This window comes from Pseudorca crassidens, chromosome 15, assembly GCF_039906515.1.
Source record: "Pseudorca crassidens isolate mPseCra1 chromosome 15, mPseCra1.hap1, whole genome shotgun sequence".
Classification (NCBI taxonomy): Eukaryota; Metazoa; Chordata; class Mammalia; order Artiodactyla; family Delphinidae; genus Pseudorca; species Pseudorca crassidens.
In genome coordinates, this window is record NC_090310.1 from 31,837,120 (window position 1) to 31,858,092 (window position 20,973).

At 54.2% G+C, this 20,973-nt stretch overlaps 1 protein-coding gene across 8 annotated transcripts; it reads right to left on the reverse strand.

The window, feature by feature from the left end:
• Positions 1-3,039: 3,039 nt before the first annotated feature.
• Positions 3,040-20,683, reverse strand: METTL22 (methyltransferase 22, Kin17 lysine). 8 transcript variants are annotated; one of them, XM_067706671.1, is made up of 11 exons: positions 20,571-20,668; positions 17,566-17,732; positions 15,645-16,001; positions 11,518-11,558; positions 11,285-11,429; positions 8,399-8,470; positions 6,973-7,026; positions 5,913-5,993; positions 5,631-5,733; positions 4,386-4,554; positions 3,040-3,150 (listed from the first exon to the last, which is right to left on the reverse strand). In XM_067706671.1, exons 2-11 carry the CDS (start codon positions 17,717-17,719, stop codon positions 3,085-3,087), a joined length of 1,242 nt encoding a protein of 413 aa, XP_067562772.1. In that variant the 5' UTR covers positions 17,720-17,732; positions 20,571-20,668; the 3' UTR covers positions 3,040-3,084. The 8 variants fall into 8 exon arrangements, with proteins under 8 accessions (XP_067562772.1, XP_067562775.1, XP_067562774.1 ...); XM_067706669.1 differs by lacking the exon at positions 3,040-3,150 and adding an exon at positions 19,865-20,006 and having other exon boundaries at positions 4,197-4,554; positions 20,575-20,683; XM_067706668.1 differs by lacking the exon at positions 3,040-3,150 and adding an exon at positions 19,865-20,006 and having other exon boundaries at positions 4,197-4,554; positions 20,571-20,664.
• Positions 20,684-20,973: the final 290 nt, after the last annotated feature.

Sequence of the window (20,973 nt, forward strand, 5' to 3'; positions counted from 1 at the left end):
TCAATGAAGAGTAGCCCCCCGCTCGCCGCAACTAGAGAAAGCCCGCACGCAGCAACGAAGACCCAATGCGGCCAAAAATAAATAAATTAATTAAAAAAAAAAACAAACCCCTGGGTGATTCACGTGCATAGAATCTGAGAAGTGCTGGGCCCACAGCGTTACTATTTGTTGGTTTTACCAAATCTTTCCCGTGTAGGCTTGAACCACCAAGTCAAGTCCCCTCCCTGGGCCATATATCCTCTGAAAATGTTAGAATATGTAAAAAAAAAATTTGAGTCCAATGGCCTGGGTTAATTCTCTAGCAGAACACCTTGATGGTTTGATGATTCTGAAATAGTACTGCCAAACAAGCGCTTACAGAAGCTCGAGCAAAGCCTTAAAACACGGCGATAAGGGTGCATTTCCACTCTGAGAAGTGAAAATCTGATGATGCCTTGAATTATAGTGAATCAAGATTAATTCCAGGCTCCACTTAGAGGAAGCTTTCAGGCCAAGTGGTTTGGACATTAAAGCACTTGCCCTAACGCGCCAGGTGAAAGGCGTGACAAACTCTATTGCTTGGTGTCAATTACATTTATAGGCCTGTCCCCAGGAGCACGAGGAAAATGTCACCGGTAATGCTGATACATCACCAGCTGGGGCTCTGTCTGGGGGGGGTTCTATTTCGAAGACTTGTTATTAATAAATCCCATCGTGATCTGCACGATTATGGCGAGTCTATCAGGGATTTTTTTGTGTGTGTAGGAACCTTGGAAAGTGGGAGTAGCTCAAATGCTATGCCTCTCAAACCACTGTGTTCACAAATCACCCGGCGTCTTGTCAGAATGCAGATCTGACTCCGGTCTGGGCTCGTGTTGCTGCTACATGTTTAACAAGCTCCCAGGTGATGCCACTGGCGCCGGTGCTGCCGGTCCAGGCACCGCACTGTGGGGATGTGGGAAGAGCACAGGCCCGGGCTGGGAGCCCGACTCTGCCACTTGGCAGCTGTGTGATGGTGCGCAAATTGCTTAACCTCTCTGAACTTCAGATTTCTCACATTTATTTATTTATCTATCTATTTTGGCCACACCACGTGGCATGCAGGATATTAGTTCCCTGACCAGGGATCGAACCCATGCCCCCTGCAATGGAAGCATGGAGTCTTAACCGTTGCACCACTAGGGAAGTCCCAGATTTCTCACATTTAAAATGGGGATACTTCCTCCTCTCGGGATCTTTGTAAGATTTAGAGATGATGTGTGTAGACTTCCTTCCACTCCCAGAGGGAAGGGCTGGGACTCATTCTCCTGCACTGCTTTCATGGCAGGTACGGCGGAGGCCCACTTTTCTTTCCTAAAGTAGCTAATTCTCTTCTTCCAGGTCACGGTTTCTCCACCTTGGCACCACTGACATTTTGGGTTGGAGCATTCTTTGTTGGGGGGGCTCCCGTGCAGGACAGGATGTTTAGCAGCTTCCTTGGCCAGTGGCGCCCATCTCCTCGAGTGGTGACCACCCAAAATGTTTCCAAACTTTGCCAAATGCCTCTGGAAGCAAAACTGCCCACAACTGAAAACCACCATCCTAAGCAGTAATTCCTACTAACGATTCATTCAACAATATGTGCCGAGGGCTCCCCTGGTGGCGCAGTGGATGAGAGTCCACCTGCTGATGCAGGGGACACGGGTTCGTGCCCCGGTCCGGGAAGATCCCACATGCCGTGGAGCGGCTGGGCCCGTGAGCCATGGCCGCTGAGCCTGTGTGTCTGGAGCCTGTGCTCTGCAACGGGAGAGGCCACAACGGTGAGAGGCCCGCCTACCGCAAAAAAAAAAAAAAAAAACCAACAACATGTGCCGAGTACCTACTTCGGGCCAGGACCATGTGCCGGGAATACACTGGTATATGAGACAAACAGGGTCCCTGACCTCATGGAGCTTTTTCCCTTTTGGAGCCTTAGTCTTCTCAACTGTTCAGTGGGTCTAACCAGGCTGCTGACTTCCTAGAGTTGTTGGGAAAATGAAATGAACTGAGACCTGCAAAAGCCTAGCCCACGGTGTCAGGATAAGCCAATGACCGGGGTGGGGGGTACGACGGGCCTGGCAATCGGACCTGTGCCTGGGGAGAAGCGACGTGGGCAGGAGCAGCTGAGCTGCAGCTGCAGGGGCAGCCGGGGAAGGGGCATGCCGGTCCCTGGTGGAAAGCGGGCAGGAGCAGCGAGGCGGGGAAATGGAGCCTCCGGGAGGGTGGGAGGGACCCTAACTGGAAAGAAGGAGAAGGAGGGAGAGGGGGTGGGAGGGGCATAAAGAGACAAGGTAAAGGGGGAGAGCAAGAAGGAGGGGGTGAGATACAGCAGAGGCACAGACAAAAAGATCAAAATCAGACAGACAAACAAGTGCACAGGTGGCGCATGGTGGAGAGACTGAGGGGACGGGGGGAACAAGGCCAGGCTGAGGAAGGGAAATGCCCGCGAGGCAGGTGGCTGCGCGGACCCCAGCCCTAGGCAGCTGCAGGGCCCAAAAAAGTGGCTTTTATGTTTGTTCTACGCACACCCAATTTTGGTTACAAAGGGTTAAAACATAAAACAAGGGCCACCGCCAGAGGCGTCCAGTCTGGGAGCTCCTGCCTCCTTCTCTGAAGGGGCCCCCAGCAGAGGGACAGGGACAGGGCACACGCAGCGTGGAAGGCAAGGAGGCTTCTGTGCCCCATTTTGCGGGGTGGTACTACGGCAACTGTGAAGATGGTATTAAACTCATTTGTAAGCAGTTAGAAGAGAACATAAAAGACTATGGGTGCAGCCTGGGGCCCCCGCTCCAAGGGAAGCACCTGGGTAAGGTCATCAGCTCCAGCGGAACCAAGCTGAGAACACCGCCCAACTTGACCAAGCAGCTCTCAAACACCCTGCAACACCTACTCCAAGCCGGCAGCACAAAAACCACATGCAACCAAATGGACTCCCAGCCTAGGGCAGTCACGTTCTCTGGCTGCTGCCGGGAAGCAGAAAACCGCATTGGGTCACACAAGGCCCACCTGCCGTATTTTTTAAACAATAAAATCTCAAGCACATTACTTTGTGAGCTTTCAATTTTATTAGAAACATCACAAGAACAGTCAAGAAGCTGTGTCTGCAGACACGATGGGTTCTGTTACTGGTTCCACAAAGACCTTCCAGAGCTCCTGCAGCAGAGAGAGGGGGAGATTCCGAGATGTGCAAATGAGACTTCACGATTTCATAAAGGGATGTAATCAGCAAAAGAGAAGCCCCAAACAAGACGCGAAAAACGGGCAGCATGAAAGCTACCGCGAGAGCAGGGAGCCTCTCCCGGTGCTTTTATTGCTCTGGGCTGTTCCGTGGAGGCGGAGCTGGATGCTGAGTCCTGGCACTGATCTGAGAGGCAGGAGGCTGCCACACTGTCAAAGGGACCAGAACGGCCACACGTCGCACACCTTCTCCATTCTGGGAGCCATGCAGCACAGCTGCTGGATTTTGTGAGGAGCTGATTTCTTGGCTGTGTGATGCTCCTCTTAATGCTGGCAGGTGGAGAAGGTACAAAACGCGCCAAGTTCTTAGTGGGAGCCTGGCACCCTCACTAGGAGGGGCCCGGGAAGCTCAGAGGCCGCGGAGCGATGAAGGGAAGGCCCTCCTCGCACATGGAACCCCACACACGAACGAACGCAATGCCGTGCTTGCTGGCGGAAGGGACCGGGGGGCGAGCTGAGCAGGCCCCTCCTCCTAAGAGCCAGGCCGGGTCTCCAAAGACCCAGACAAAGGGCGGCTGCAGACAAGAGGCCAAGAGAACGAAAGACCTTGGGACTTATATGAATCCAGCTCCTACAAAGTTTAAGGGATTTTAAAGGGTCTTCTGACTTTGCAGATTTCCCCCTAGTGCTGGTTTTAAAACTGTAATAGGAAGTGATTAACCCCAGTCCCGCCCTTTCCTGGCTGGAACTCACCTTGTCTCTCGCTGAGACAGCCGGCACCTAGAGCATGTCATTGGGGTTATTGCTCAGAGGCCTATGTGATGGGACCCCACTTGCCCCGTCAGACGGGCCACCGGCCATCAGGCAAGCCCGCCTAGGCCACGAGGCCACACACTTTCACAGTGAAGACGTGGCCGTCGGCACTGGGGCTCCTGCGTCAAGATCTTCAGCCCAGTCAAGAGCAACCCACACGCAATGCCCCCCCCCCGCCCCCGCTTCCCCTGGAGTCTGCACTGCCCGCGGCAAGAGGAAGTGCTCTAAGGCCAAGTGACCGTTGGCCAGGCAGGCCCTCCTGGACCTGGAGAGAGCCTAGCGTCGGGGTCAGCGGGGAGAGCGCGGGCCGGGCTGGACCTGGAGGCTGGCTCACGACCTCCTCCAGCCGACAGCCTCACGCCAGAGCAAGCTGCCCTCGGGCGGGCGGGCACACCTACCAGCTGCTGGATGCGCTCGTAGACCAAGAGCTGCGGGAAGGAAACGTCCACCGGCTCCACCGCGAAGCGCAGGCGCCCACCGGTCAGCCCCTCCAGTCGCCGCAGGCATGAGCGGAAGTGGTCGTAGGCCTCGCACGTGACCTCCAGGTGCCGCAGCGTGAAGTTCAGCCTGCGCACAAGCCGCGACACACACACTGTCACCACCGGAGGCTCTGCGGCTCCCTCCCATCACGGCACTGGATTTTGAGCGCCTCCTGCATGCTGGGCGCCAGTGCACGGCCTTCTGGCATCTGCAGGAGAGCCTGGGAGGTGGGGCTGGCTACGGCCTCCGCTCAGGTGGGGACTGGGGCTCAGAGAGGGGAAGGCATGTGCCCAAGATTCCACCCGAGTGATCGGGTCCACACGTTGCCACTGGTCACGTGGACCCTGAAGGGGGTCCTGGAGGTCATCGGTGTAAACAACGCTGCAACAGATGTGTCCATCTGGACGGCTCCGTGCACGGCTGGGATCGCCTCCTCAGGGCCGGTTCCAGATGCTGAACTGCTGGGTCAATCAGTGTGTTCGCATGTGTAAAATAGGTAGCTAGTGGGAGCTGCTGTATAGCACAGTAGCTCAGCACAGTGCTCTGTGATGACCTAGATGGCTGGGATGCGGGGGGTGGGAGGGAGGGGATATATGTATACACATAGCTGATTCACTCTGCTGTACAGCAGAAACTAATGCAACGTTGTAAAGCAATTATACTCCAATAAAAAAAAATCAGTGTGTTTGGGTTTATGGCTTTTGCTATATACTCTAAATTGCCTTCAGAAAAGCTGTGGGTTATCACAAGAATTAGAGGAAAATGTGTGCAGGGGGCCCAGCACTGAGTCTATCACAACATGGTCACTCCATCAACAAGAGCCCTAACGTTTCAGGACATCCGGGCAGAAACGCCCCGGAGGGGCTCTGTGTCAGGGTGAGGGCAGAGGCCCGGGGTGCAGAGTGGACATGTGTCTGGGCTCTGACGCACTCACTGCCCAGCTACAGCCTGGACGGGTCCCTGATGCCTCAGCCCTCCTCCCGTCGGCTGTGCGATGGGGATGGCAGTGCCTGCACACGGGGTTGGTGAGCGGATTAAACGAGGCCACGTGTGTAAAGGACCAGCGGGCCCGGCCGCAGCAGGTGCTGGATAAGCAAGTGATGAGGACGACACCAGTGAGGACGCATCTGGAAGGTGAGAGTCTGGCCCCACGAGGAGCTCACCTCTTTTCCACAGAGAGGATGGCGGTGGAGGCGTTCTTCAACCTGTGAGCCAATCGGGACAGTGTTTTAAACAGAGCATCAGTTAGGTCATCGTCGTAAAACACTGCGGGGAAGAAAACAGGCAAATATCAGAGGAAATGAGTCCTCAGCGGGCCCCATGGACGGAATCTCTGATAAACATAACAGCCACAGCGCTCAGAATGAAAGCGGCACGGAGCCGTGGTGGGAGCCAGCCCGTGACGACGAGCGGTGACACCGGCTGTGCCGCGGAGGCGCCCTCACCTTCGGCCGCGAGCACGATGGTGGTGTGGCCGTACAGGTCGGAGATGTCCTCCTCCGACCAGCTGAAGGGGACCTCGGGATCTGTGAAAGGGGAAGGACACCTTGGGTTCAGCCCTTTCTCTGCGGGCCACCAGCTCTCACCGAGACAGACTGAAAGAAGCTTCAGGAAAAGAAATGGGGTCGGGTAAGCTCGGTGCAGTGGGCGCCACCAGGCAGCCCCGAATCCCAGTGCCTCCGCCACCCACGTGGAAAACTTCAGGGAAGGAGGTGCCCCTTCTGCCGGGGCGGCTACGTTATCCATGGGGGTCTGACCTGCTGACTCGGCCAGTAGCCTGTGCAGAAAACGATCTACACCTCCGTCCATGGCATTCCTGCCCCCGTGGACTTGCTGTGTGACCCTAGGAAAGGTGCTTCACCTCTCTGGGCTGCAGTGTTTGCACTAGAATGGGCATAACAATGCTTCCCTCACAGGACTGTCGGGGAGACCAAAGGACCTCAAGTGTGCTAGGTGCTTGCTAGGTGACAGGCACTCAACAAGCAATGATTTTCCTCACCTGACATCTGACAGAGAAAAGAAAAGTTCTTGTACAAAGAAAGAGCAAAGGTGCAGGTCTGAAACAGTCTGCATAAGAAATTTAGAAATGTTCCCCACCCAGCAGCCCCTGAACCCCTGGGGCCGACTCCCTGCTGCAGGCAGAGGACGGGTGCTAAGCGGGAAGCTGCTTCCTGGCAGGCAAACGGTCTAGGCCCTGGAGTCCCAGACTTAGGTTCACACCCTGACCTGCCAGGTACCTGTGACCCTGGGCAGGCACTGAACCTCTCTGAGCATCAGTCTTCCCCGGAACTGGGGACTCTAGGACCGACTGGACAGTGATACTGTGAGTCTGAATGACAGAATGAGTGCAGGGTGCCTGACATGCGGCACCAAGAATGGCAGCTGTCACTCTTCAGCCAACGGAGCTAGGACGCTGCTGGGCGGTCAAGGCCACAGGGCTGATGGCCTGGGGGCAGCCCAAGGAACCAATGAATCAACTGGGACACGACAGAGGAGGCCACGCACCTGTGCAGAGATCGTCTTTCAGCCAGTCCAGTTCCTTGACCTTAATCACACCGCCTGCAAAACAAACACAAGTGGAACTCCCCAAACTCTGAACACAGTTAGGAAAGAAGATAAAACTTCCCACTACACACCAAGATCCATCCATCCCACATTTGTTGAGTGCTAAGCATCAGGCCCGGTGTCGGCCCAGGGGGCAGAGATTCGTGAGGTACGTCCCTGTCCTGGGACACAGGCAGGGAGCAGACACTGCTATGAAAAGGACGCGCCAGGTGCACGGGAGGACAGGGCTCTCGTGTCGATGGGCGTCAGGGAAGGCTCTGAGAAGGCACTTCACACCACTCCTTCCTTCCAGGCCTGCTGACAGCCTGCTGTGCCCTGGGCATTCAACAAACATGACACGGGGGATCAGACAGGGCCCTGACCTCATGGAGCACGTGGTCTAGTGGGGCGGCAGATGCCAATCAACTAGTCCCACAAACAAATGTCAAAATACCATGGTTCAAGGTGTAAGGAGAGCCTGTAAGGGGACTGTGATCTTGCCTGGACGTCTGAGCATGATTAGGAACAGACGGGGGAAGAGGGAGAGGAAACAGGCCGGAGGAGAGAGCAGAGCAAAGGCCCCAAGCGGATGGAAGCTCCAGCAAGGCCAGGCTAGAGCGGAGGGAGCCGCTGTGGGGAAGGGGCTGCCGACAGGCGAGGGCCAGGCCCCACGGGGTCCGGAGAGGCCAAGGAGTTGGGTCTGTACTCCGAGAGCAATGAGAAACCTCTGAAGGCTCTGACGCCTGGGGGGCCAGATGACCCGGTGGGAGCCCAGAAGAGCGCCCCAGATCGCGCTTGGAGCAGAAGGCCTGGCTGGGCAGCTCCTCCATCATGGCAGCTCACTCCTGCGGCGGGGCAGGAATCTGATGGTCAGGCCGACAGGGCGGGGGCGCTCTGGGCAGAGGGCAGAGCATGTGAAGTGAGCCCGGGGCTCGCTGGATGCAGGGCTGGACAGCGGGGCTGCCAGGACGGAGACAGGAAAAGCCGGCCAGGGCCAGACCAGGAGGTCTGGAGCCAGAGGAGGAGCTTGGACTTCACCCCCGGAAGATGCTCAGTGGGGAGTGAAGGGGTCAGGCTGCATCTTAGAAAGGTCGCTCTGGACACTTGGGCAGCTCAGACAGGAGCTGGGGAGACCAGGTAGGGCCCTGCGACCTGCAGGGAGGAGAGAGCTGAGGCAGGACGTGGCTGTGGGCGTGGGAGGAGATGAGGCGAGGACAGAGCCGTCCAGCATCTGAAGTGACACGAAGCGAGACGTCCGCTCCCTCCGCTACCGGGGTGTCCAGGGACGCAGGGAGAACCCCGCCTCCCAGTGTCGTGGTTCTGGGTGTCTGTCTCACCTGCAAAACAGGGAAACCTCCCTCCCGGGCGGGGACCTGCTGGGCCTCACCTCCAGCGGCAGTCAGGTGGCTGTTAAGGGCAATGTTTCGCTGGCACATGGCCAAGAGATCTGCACCGACATCTGGAAAGACAGAAGAGCAAGTCATAAGGTGCCGGCCGTGACGACACTTTTATCTTTGTGCTTCTGCCTGGAGAGAGCTGGTACCAACAGCACGGCTGCAGAAACGTGCAAAATTGAAACAAAAGTTTCTCCTGCGTGTTTTACACTAAAATGAAATATGTTCACCTTAAGGCTCTTTCTAATGATCTCTGCCTTAAAACAGAGAAGACTGTCCTGGTGGGGACAGACTCTGCATTCCAGGGAAGGGTGAGAACTCCCAGCATCTTTAGAGCATATGACACATGCACACACTTCCCGAATCCACCCTCCATATTTCTAATGAACCTGAGCTGGTGTCACGGTCCCGTCACAGGCAAAGCGACTCTGGCAGCCACGTGGCTGGGCAGAGCCAGGGCTGGGATTTGAACCCAGGTGTCTCTGACTCCAACAAGCCTCGCTCTTTGACACCCCAGAAAACTGACTGGAGCCAGGAGGGCATTTGGATGTGATCGGTGGAGACAGAGCACATTCAGGCAGGCTGGAGGCAGGCACCCTGGTGCCTGACTCACCGTCCTGCCATCACGTCTCCCGAGCCACCTGCTGCTCTGATGAGATGGGGGTTCCTGTCACTCGAGCAGACCTGAGTTGTAGCACAGTGTATTCTTGACGGCAGTGGGGGAAGTGCTTTGCCAAAATTAACTTCCCATTAGGAGAGCGTGCATGTGGAGGGCACAGGGGGTCTTGTGAATGGCATTCGCCCGCCCACTGCAGACCTCCCGGGACTGGACCATCGTTTCCACCTCAGGGACCATGCAGAGCCGGGGATGTGTGTGTGTGGGACTCTGCTCACCGAAGGGCCGCACCTGTCCCTTCTCCTGGGCCACTGGGTAAAGAGAATACTGATGTATGTGCCTGACAACACAGGACTGGGTCAGCAGTTTTTAAGCCTTTATGGTACTTTTTGTCAAAACAGATCTTGTGCGGGATTCTAACACACCAAGCACATACGAGAGGAGCAGCGATGGCTGAGCAGCGGTGGGAGACCCAGAGCCCTGGGGCTGCCCCCGCCTCCACCCCTTGGCCAGCCCCCGAGGGAGCCCACAGAACCCTGCTCCACGGAAAATAGCCTGAGCCCCCACATGATGAGAGGCACCGTGCTGTGAGCCAGCGGCCATGCATGTGACCTTCGCCCAGCCCCCTGACCTCAGCCTTACCCTGCCCACTTGGATGGAGGGGATGGTGACAGGCTCCCCGGCGACTGCCCAGGGTCACTGTGAGATTAAAGGCGCTGATGCTCATGAAAAGGCTCTACTAACTGGAATGTGCTGACAGGATGCAAGCTCTCTTCCTCTCCAGTAAATCTCTCTCAGGGGTAAGATAACTCGATTAGATGCTGTTGTCAGGCGCTAGGCACTGTTGCTTTACAGCTTGTCTCTTGAGAAGTTCACTGGCGATTTACACTGAATCGTCAAGGAGGCGTAAACAGGGTGGCTTACGCAGAGTATCTGAAAAGTACGCCCGACTCCCAGGCCACCCCTAGCTTCCCCTTTCCTAGCTCAGAAGCAAAAGACGTGCGCCACGAAAACGTCAACTAGGAATCGACGAAACGCAAAGCACGTCAGCAGCACCACTTCCTGCCTAGCAGATATCGAAGATTTAAAACATAATGACACTAACAATAATTACCTGATAAGATACTATTGTACTTTCTTATAAACTGGTATACTCTCCCTAAAAAAGCACGTCGGCAAATCTAGAGTGTAACTGACAGTACTGCACTGTGTCAATTTGCTGGTGTGATCCCCAAACTATGGTGTAGAAGATGTTACCACCGGGGGAGCTGGGTGAAGGGTACGTGGCACTTTCGATACTAGTTTGGCAACTTCCATGTGTACCTAATATTATTTCAAAATAAAAAATTTAAAAAGCAATCATTTGACCATAAGTATCAAAAGCTTAAGAAAGGTCCCACCCACTTCGAGGAATCTAGTTTAAGGATTATCAGACAATGAGGCACAAAGATATTTGTTGCAGTGCAACAGACAAATGCAAACAAAACACAACATACAAAAACAGCCAAAATGTCCAGTAATATAAGAATGGTTAAAAAAAAAGGGACAAAACATTACCTGGTCATTGAAAGTCATTTATAAGTAATTTTTAACGACAGTGGAAAATGCTTTTTCCCTTTTTTGACATTTTTGGCAGGATACAGCACTGAATATATACAGTTTGACTTTAGCTATTGTTTGGGAATAGGTACACACAAAGGAAAAGGAAAAACTTGTAAAAAATATATATACGAACGTTAAAAAATAGATTCTAAAACTTGATCAGATCAACAGCGACTTGATCTGTTTCATTCACTCCTGGGTCTCCTGCATCTGGAACTGTGTCTGGCACGTAGTGGGCATGCAATGAACTGCATATTGTTGAATTTATATGGGAAATGTAAAATTATGAGGAAATGTTATTTGCTGTTCTACAAATTTTCCACAGAGAGTAGGCAAGATTTCCATAATCGGAAAAAAAAAGAAGCTTGTTTTTAAGCCGTATGAGAGGCATATTCCTCATGGTTTTCTGAGATGTTTACTCTTTTGAGGGGCTGTGAACAGAGGTACCAGCAAAACCACTGGTCCTGCACCCGCCGGTCCTGCTGGGTCATCCTCACGCTGCTGAGAAAACAACGAAGGGTGGAGAAAACCAGTGAAAGAGGAGGGCAAAGGCGAGAGCAGCCAAGGTCCAGTGTCCAGTTTCCCGCCTCACTTTTTATCTAGTCAGCACACGCCCTGTGAAGAGCCTACTCCCCCTCAGCGTGAGACGGCGGGGCGTTACCTGTACAGTAGACGGTCTGCGCCATGGTGGCTGCGAGGATGCTGGCCAGCCCGGTGCCCGCCCCGAGCTCCAGCACCGTGCGACCCTGGAAGAGGTCCCGCTGGGACAGGATGTAGTCTGCCAGGAACAGGGCGCCCCGCCACACCTGGAGGGGAGAGGGACCAGGAACAAAGGTGGCCTGCGGCTCCCGAGAGACCCTTCAGGGCCGTGGGAAGCGGACGGGACCTACCCACCTGCTTGCCAACATCCTCCAGGGGGGTGGCCATGGTGTGCTCTGGACGGGACGGAAACCGAGAGAGAAAGGGCCACCGTGAAAACGGGGATGGATAGAACAGAGACAGACGGGGTGCGGGGGAGGCAGCAGAAACACAGGCCAGGCTACAGTCAGGAGGGGGCGTGTGAGCGTCACTCTCATTCAGATCCCTGGGTCTCTCTGCCCGCAGCCCGGAGACTCGGGTCACAGGAGGACTTGGCCCAACTTAATCAAACACACATACCCCACACTCCACTTTTTTATGTTCAGTAACTGCATGTTACGATCATAATATATTTATGTTCTTTTGATCAACTGTATGGGAATAATAATCACAACTCATTCCAAAATACTTTCTTACACTCAGAACCACACTAGAAGTTAACAAAATAAGTTTCAGATTATATCCTTTTTAGATGAAAAATAAGTATGTTAGGGAGTATTCTCAAGCACAAAATACATTAGGACAAAATCTGGTGCTGGTTGTTGGGGGGGAGGTGGAGAACAGAACTATGAGATCAAGGAGAAAAGGGAATGATGGCAAACGTTTTTCCTGTTAAATAAGAACCGGCTCTCGTATCTTTAAGCAAGATGGTGACGGCCATCAAAACACCACAACACACGCACGGCAGACTAGTTCACATCAAACCCCAGGCTCACCTCAAACCGGGAGCAGGGAGCGGGGATGGCGGGGGGAGGGGACAGCAAGGCTGAAGGGGTGTGTGTCTGTGTCTGTGTGAGTGTGCACGTGCCTGAGAGAAGAGGCCTCCTTGCTTTCCAGCCCTGCTCTGGACCCTCAGTGTCAGCTTCCCCCATCCTGCCCATCCCTCTTGCCCAGTCTCTGCAGCCCCACGGCACACTGTCCCTGGCCCACTGGCCCCCCGCTGCAGCCCCACGGCACACTGTCCCTGGCCCACTGGCCCCCGGCTGGGGCACGCGTCTCCCCTCCTCCCATCTTTCTTTGTCTCCTTCCAGTTTGCCTGGCTGAGCCAGGGGTGCCCTCCCACGGGGACCTCGGTCGTCTATGCCCGGTCTTTTCTCCGAGGGGGCCCGTGGACTTAAGTTTTGCCTCCAGCTGCATTTAAGGGGTGCTCAGCTTCCCTTGAGTGAGAACATGGACTGAGCTCAGAAAGACCTGCGTGTGAGCCAGGCTCAGTCACGCAGTCTGGCCGGTGGCGTGAGTCACTGAACTTCTCAGCACCAGAGCCACAGTTTGCTCCTTTACAAGATACAGAAATAACATCACCTCATTCATGGGCTCAATGGCCTCCCTAAACAGGGTCAAGGGCAGGGAGCTCCTGCCCCAGGGGAAAGTCACACTTTATATTTAAACAATTCCAGTGGCGTCTTAAGAACATAAAAGCCCAGCCTGAGGAACACACGAGAAACTCCAGGGTTGGCAAATGGGCTTAGACAGACAGTCTTTGTATCTGAGCTGTACCCTGCCCCTACCAGGACTGTCTCTAGACCTGCAGGAACCCAGACTCTCCTCCTCAGTCCGTCTCCCTCCTCCACGCTCAGATCGTCCCCTGGAATGAAAGCTGATGGCAGCTCACGTTTTTTGAGCACCTACTACGCACCAAGCACTGTGTTAAGAACTCTACATGTGCCATCTCTCTCAGTTCCCCACAACCAGAGATCATACCCATTTTATTGACAAGAAAACTGAACTCTGAGAGGTTAACGTACTTGCCCAAGTCACAGGCCAATGGAAAAGGCACGTGACTCGGGATCTGACAGCCCAGGTTCTAGCCCTGCCTCCTCTGAGTTCTCTTTGCATCCCAGTTTATCTATAAAATGGGGAAAATGATCATAATTTACTTTGAACCTTGGGTCTGTGGATTCCTAGCAGGTTCGTGGATAAACTTTAGATTTTTGACAATCCCTGGAAGTAGTCTGGAAAACACATTCTCCTCCCGCTAAGAGAATTTGATTTTAATCAGTTTCTCAAATGGGTCTATAACCTTAAAAAAAGGCTGGGCTTACGAATGGGAGGAACAGGGTGGCCAGGGGAGGGACAACTGCTCAGCACCTGCTCTGCACCAGGCCCTGCAGGAGCACTTACGGGGCAGTATTTATGAAATCACCACCAAAACCCAGGGAGGGCAGCTTCCCCGACCCCCTTTCATAGGTCCAAAAACTTGAGGCTCTGGGTGGGCAGGATACTTGTCCAGGGTCCCCTGGCTTGTGAGGGGTGGAGGAGCTCTACAGGATCCTGAGACCAGGACCCCCTCCCCTGTGCCACATTTTACAGATGTGAGTGTACAGCTGCGGATGGAATAGTTAGGAGTTACTGCTTAAGCTCAGGTATTCAATGACCTTTCTATTCTCCTCCCTCAGGGCAGGTAGGGACCGAGCGACAGTGAGCCGAAAAGAAGGGCGAACTTCCAGGCGCTGTGAGATGGGGCTTCACAGCGAGGCAGAGCTGGCGGCGCACTGACCCTACCCTGCCCTGTGGGACTTTGTTCTCAGCTTGCAGGATGGGAAATTCCCGGAACATTAAACATGCGCCCTGGAGGCCAAACAGCTCGCTGTGAAGTCTGCTGCTCCCCTCCTCAGGGAGGCCAGTTAAGTGACGGCTGAGGGAAAGGAGCAGTCATCGACCCCCAAGAATAACACTTTCCAATGTTCTGATCACGTGACATGGGTAAGAAACATGGGCTGTGGTGTCAGATGGACCTGAGTGTGAGTCAAGGCTCTGCCACTGACTAGCTGTGTGATCTTGGGCAAGTTCCTCAACCTCTCTGAGCCTCAGTTCCCTCCTCTGTGAAATGGGAATACTCATCCCTGGAAAGGCCATGAGGACCAGAGGTAATCCACAGAAAACAGGGTAGGGTCCCCACCAGGGTGGTCTAGAACCAGCCTGCCTGGTACCCAGCAGGCCCTCGGTAACCGTCTGCTGAACGGATGACCACACGGCTATCAGAGCTGCTGTTCCGTCTGGGACAGAACAGTGGACCCCATATGCGCAACCCAGGCCAGTGCTGGGGGAGGCCTTTACCTGGGACCTCAGGCACCATCCAGGACCCTGCATCTCAGTGAACTGACTCACATCACAGCAGTGCTGGGGATGGCCAGAGCCCTGGCTGTGGAGACGGATCACACGGACTCAGAACCTTCCTCCCTGCCCCCAAACGGCACGGCCTTGGGCTCATCACTTTCTCATTTGTAGCACCCCTCAGAGAAGCTGAGAAGACTATGTGAGGTGATGAAGGTGAACATCAAAGCACTACAGGTGCCTCATCGTGGCTGGCTTCCTTCCTGACCTGGCTGCTCTCCACTCCTGGCATTTCCAGACATCAAAATCCTCGACTCACCAAAGCCCTCTGCCTGCCCCTACGCCCGGGCATGGACCCTCTGAGCCCTGCCTGAGTGCCTGCTGAAACCTCCTTCCACCCCACCTCTCCTGCCACTGCATCCCTGCCTCCTCCACCCCCCATGCCCCCAGCTTCTAGCTCCCAGCCCATCTGATGGGCCCACACACTCCTCCAGGTTAACTCTGGATCTCCCTCCTCCTCCCTCCCCCTCTGCCCTGCTCCAGCTCCAGAATCTGCCATGGCTCCCTGCTGCGGGCTCCTGTGGGCCAAATCTTCCACAAACAACCCCGACCCACACCCTGGCATGCTACGTAGGATCAGAGTACTGATGCAGGAGGCAGCAGCACTGAAGCTTCCGGAGCAGAGGACGGCCAAGCTGGGACTTGTACGGTCAGGAATGTGTTAGGGAGCGAGCCCTCTGAGAAGGAGGCAGAAGCAGAGGTGTGCAGGGAGAAAGCGCACAGAGGCTGAGCGGGTGAGGCTGGTGTGAGTTGAGGCTGGAGAGGAGGGCGGAGCCACCTCACACAGGGGCCCCGGAGCTATGCTGAGCCTGTGGACTGTGTCTCGAGGGCAATGGGGAGCCACTGAAGAGTCTGGAGCAGGAGGGTGACCCGACAGCACTTTGGCAAGCTCCCCTGCTGCCAGCGGCACTACTGGCTCCCAGTGTCTGGACACCGGTTCTGCTAACCTGTCCTGCCCTGAGATGCCTGGATGGGCCCGTGCTCAGCAGCCTTGCGCCCCGACCGACGCTGTGGCGCCGCCTGGCGGCAGGTGAGCAGCCCTTTATTACCTATTTTGATGACATCGTAGGGGCCACTCTCTCGTGCTTCGTCTCCCAGGACGTCATCTTCCTCCTGCGTTAGAATCATGGGATGTACCTTGTCTCTCGGAGGCCCCGAGGGCTTGGAGGGAGAGGCAGCCCGTGGTCTTCTCACAACGTCCAAATCCCCATCCTCGTCCAGCTGAGCTGCCACCCCCTCCTGGCTGGTGGCGTCAGCCCCAGCCTGGAGGGAGACTCCCTCACTGCTGCAGCCGCTTCTGGCGGGAGGAGTCGCCTCTGCGTGATGGGCTCTGTGATTGCCACCCTCAGCCCCCGAGTCTGTCTGAGGGGCTTGGTTCCACAGAAGCTTGAACTGGGACAGGAAGACTGAAAGGCAAGACAAAACACAAAAGCAGTATATTTCCAAACCGTCTCCTTTTCTATTTCCCTTCCTCAATTTCCACCTGGGAAGAGTTTTAAAGGCCAGGCGGAAAAAAAAAAAAAGGACAAGGACCTACTGTATATATAGCACAGGGAACTATATTCAATATCCGGTAAATAGACCATAATGGAAAAGAAAAAAAAAACAAAGGCCAGGTGGAAATATCATAAAACCAGCAGCAAAGGTCTGTCTGATTCGGCTGTGACGCTGCAGCCTCCAGCGCAGCCCCGCTGATGAGCACCTGCGCTGCAGGTGCTCGGCCCACAAGACCGCATTTACTCCTTCCAGCGGCTATGGAAGTGGCAGTGTCACTCTATTTTATTTTTTATTTAAAAATTTTTTTGGCTGCGCCACACGGCTTACAGGATTTTGGTTCCCGACCAGGGATGGGACCCACACCCCCTGTAGTGGAAGTGTGGTGTCTTAACCAACAGACTGCCAGAGAAGTCCCAGTGTCACTCTGTTTTACAGATGTGGAGGCTGAGGCTCAGAGGTTACGTGAGCTGACCAAGGTCACACAGCTGTGGGCGTGGCTGAGGATTCAAACCCGGTCTACTGAACCCCTGCGCTTCTGCCCTCCTCACCGCACTGCTCAGCCTTAAGGTTGGAAGTGAGGACAAGGATACTGTGTCCCTTACCACCTGGTGGCCAGAAAGTCACTGGGACAGGCTTTGGTAAGAGTATGGGTGCCGGGAGAGTTGGGCTGGAGGCAGGGGGTGTCCTGGGCCAGAGTCCTCCACATCCCCCGACTGTCTGACCCTGGGGCAACTCGCTTATCTGTTCTGAGCCTCAGTTTCCTGAATCCAGGAATCCAAACTGGGACATGAGGGAAAGGGGAGTTATGAACTGCACCAGAACAACAAGCAAATACAACAGAGTGATCGGAGCTGGGGAGGGCGGCCAGGGAGGGATGAACGTTCTAGGCAGAGCGAAAAGCAAGAGCAAAGGTGCTCAGAGAGGAAGGTACATGCAGTGTGTGAGGGGCGGAAAGGGGCAGAAAGTGGCCACTGAGCAGCGAGGGCGGGAGAGAGAAGTGTGGACACACGGGCAGGGGCTGGGTGGAGCTGGGCCTCGCAGGCCAAAGTGAGGGCTCTGATTTCCTTCTAAGAGCAAGGGAAGCCACTGGAGGGTCTAAATCAGGGCAGTGGTATGATTTGTATTTTTCAAAGGACCCCCTGCGCTGCTGGGGAGAGCAGTGAGGGAGTGTGTACAGGAGAAAAACCAGGGAGCCCTGGTGGGAGGAGTCAGCCGGGGGTAGGGGCAGTGGGCTGGGGGAGCACTGGAACCGGGGCCTCCCCCAGGGCAGAGCTTGACTCATTCCCTCTGCCTTCCCGGCATCGCGTCCAGGTCTGGCACAGAGCAGGTGCTCGGGAAAGCACAGGGGTTTGCTCAGTGAAACAAGGGCACTTAAGAAGTGGTGTGAGGATAAGCTAAACAATCCAGTCTTCCCAATCTTTTCTGTGAGAAAGCAGGAAACACAATGGGCTCCCTGGGGTGCAGGGACCTTACCGGGCTGCCCCACGCCACTCAGCCGCACCATGAGGTGTCTCTGGTTTGGGGTGTGGAGGTGGACGTCTGACAGCACGGTGTCGCTTTTGAAGGTGATCTCGTCCATTGCCGGGGCGGGAGACGGCAACCATGGCCTGGGCTCCCCATCAACCATGGGACAGCAGCACCTGAGAGGCGAGAGCAAGTCCTCAGGACAGCAGGTCCCAGAGGGGAACAGTGCAAACGACCCCAGCCAGGTGGCAGAGAGCTCCCTTTTCAATCCTCTCTTAATTCTTCCCGAAGGAGAAAGTCTCAGAGCCTTGGCAAGGGAACAGAATCCAGCTAGAACTGTTATTTTGTTTTTCACTGTGTTCATTTTCATAGTAATCGTTTATTTATGGTAAGAGATCTACATTTCCATTTATACTGATAAAGTTTTCCTTCCTTTTTTATTTTTTCCAATTTTTTTATTATGAAAATTTTCAAATAGCAAGTTGAGGGCATAGCATAATAAACAGCCATATACCCACTGCTTAGATTCAATGATCATTAATGCTTTTTCACATGATCAATCAATCCATCTATCTAGGTTTTTTCTCCCCTGAACTGAGCACCTTCTAGACATCACACCATTTAACTCCTAAATAATTCTTCAGCATCTGTCTCCAAAGAACACGCTCCTACATAACCATAAGACCATTAGCAGACCTAAAACAATGAACGGTTCCCTTATACTATTTAAAACCCAGTTCATGATCAATTTTCTCCATTTGACACCCAAACGTCCTTTGCAGCTAGTTTTTCCTAAACCAGTATTCAATCACAATTTATGCTTTGCATTTAGAAGTTGTTTTCCCTATAACCTTTTTCTACTAGAAGTTGGCCCCAGCTGCCCATATGTCATTTGTTTTTAAACCTTCTTTTTAAATTAAAAAAAAAAAGTGAGTGGATTTAAAGGAAAAGTAACTAAGGGAATCACTGTACAGGTGATATACAGATGTGGAAAAATTATGAAGGCGACACAGCAGTAACTAACATTTGGAAAACCATGCTGGAGGCAAGGTGGTCAAAAACAGGAAGGCTTTCCCTCCATCCAAATGTTGCACCTCATCAAAAAGCATTAAACAGCAGCGGCCACGTGCAGACAGATCCTTGAGCTGTGATGCTGGGCAGAGCAGGTATAAACCCAGTCTCCTACCTCCTTGCTACATGACCTTGAGAAAATTACTCCACCTCTCTGGACCCGTTTCTTCAGCTACATTCTCACCTTGCAGGGTTGGCAGTAGGTGGGGGGATGGGGGGAGATATGTGGGGGAAGGGTGTTAAGTGCTGAGCAGAGCCCTTGGTCCGCAGCAATTGTTAATAAATCCTTGGTTTCAGATGCTTGACCCAAACCTGCCCACAACGCCTGACCTCCTACGGGAACCGTCCCTACTTGGGTGGGTGCGTGCACTACGTGTGTGCCCCACGCATGTCATGAGACCTCTCGGGCCTCCATGTCTTCAACTGGAAAATGGGATCGTCATAACCCAGGCTGTCCACAATCTGAGTCCACATAACTGGAGTGCCTACATTTAAGTACTTTCCACGGGGAAGCAAAAGTTGTACCAACACAAACATTTTTATACAAGAGTCGCCCCCTGCTGGCTGGCTTTCCTATCTAACACTACAAGCCAGCACAAAGCAAGCGGCTTGTGAAGTGAGCCTGTGAATCTGGCAAATGGATGCAGGATTTCATGGTGTCAATGAAAACAATGGAGAAGAAATGCTCGACCCTCAGGTAAAAGTCCTCAACCAATGTGGACTGGAAAAATTAGGATGGATCCAGGAAGAGTATCCAGTATAAATACAGCTTAGACCTACCATGACCAATCGTTTTAAAGACAGATCTGGCTCTCCAGGGACTGAAAGAGGTCCTGGGGGAAAATACTGCAACCGCATACCAAATTTTCTTAAATACTGAGAAAAGCCAAACCCGTATTCTTAATTTCTAGTTGAAATTTCAATTTTAAAATCCAACCTGCACAGGTCTCCCAGGAAACGCACTCTACAATGGAGTACTAGGTTAAGTGGATTCCCTTTAAGGGGCTTTTCCTAGAACCAGACCTCTGGGAATGCAGTAGCACTTTGTACCTGTCTCAGCGTCTGTGTGAGGATTAAGTGAGACAATGATCATTTTCAGGGTTCAGGACATAGTAAGTGCTCAATAAATGACAACAGAAAATATTATCATTATAGTGTTGATAAGAATAATTATTAACTGATGTGCTGGAAGATGTAATAAGGCAATAGCTTCTCTATTTAGGAATAGCTGACTCACAGTCTCTGTCTGGGAATGCTGGGGCTGGATGGGCTTCAGTCCCCTCTTCTCACTGGGGAGGAGGGAAAGGACACCCCGACTGCAGATGGGACCTCTGCTTCCTCCTTTGGGCAGCTGACAAGTGTCCTTGGCTCCTTTAAGGCTGTGGGGGCCAGACGCAGACGTTGTCATCCTAACCCGTCAGGAGTGCCCACTAAAAGCAGTTTGCTGGGATCTGGGGGTTGTAATGCCTCCCCGCCTCCCAGGCTTTCTCTCTGCCAGGTGTCACAAGGTCATCAACAATCAGGAAGTAGGAGGGATTCTGACACCGAGGCCCGGGTCTGTGGGGCAAAGATTTGGCCCTGGCCGCGGCGCGGAGCCGTAGTCAGGGGCTCCAGGGTCCTCGACCCTCGGGGCTCTTCGTTCTCTCTGTCTTGCCGCTCCCTTAACTCCAGCTGGCGAGCTAAGCATTGCCCTCTCAAACTGCAGTCACAGCTCGGGCATCACCCTCCCTTCCTAATCCAAAACCGAGGGGGCTGCGTGGACCGCGAACGGAAACCCAGAGGAAGGCATGGACTCCTCCCAACACCCTGGCTTAGAAGGGGAAACTGAGGCTGAGTGGGGACTTAGGCTTCAGGCCCGTGGGAGCCCGCACTTCAAGGCCAGGCTCGGTGCCAGGAGGCTCCCTGCACCCTTCCGCGTGCCGCCGCCTCTCCCACGGGCTTACCCACCGCCGGCCGCCGCCTGAAGTCCCAACCGAAACGCTCAGCACGGTGCGCAAGCTGCCGCCATTGCAGGCAGCCTGCGCAGGCGCGGCCCCACCCCCTGCGCGTGTGTCCCTCCTCGTCGCCCGTGACCACGCCTATCTGCCGAATCGCGCATGCGTGCCAGCCTCGCTGGCAGACTGGTGCAGCCCTGAGGAGGTGAGTTTCGCACCTGCACAGGTCTGCTCTCACCTGCCCTGGTTTAATGGGGTGGCCGGCCTGGGTGGGACGGGTCTGCGAGAGGGGGGCCGTTAGGTCGCCCCAGGTCACCCAGCTAAGTGGCAAGGCTTGGATTCGAACCCGGGTAGTAGGGCTCTAGAGCCTGTGCCGTTAACCAGCATACTAGCTATATACTAATTATCGTTA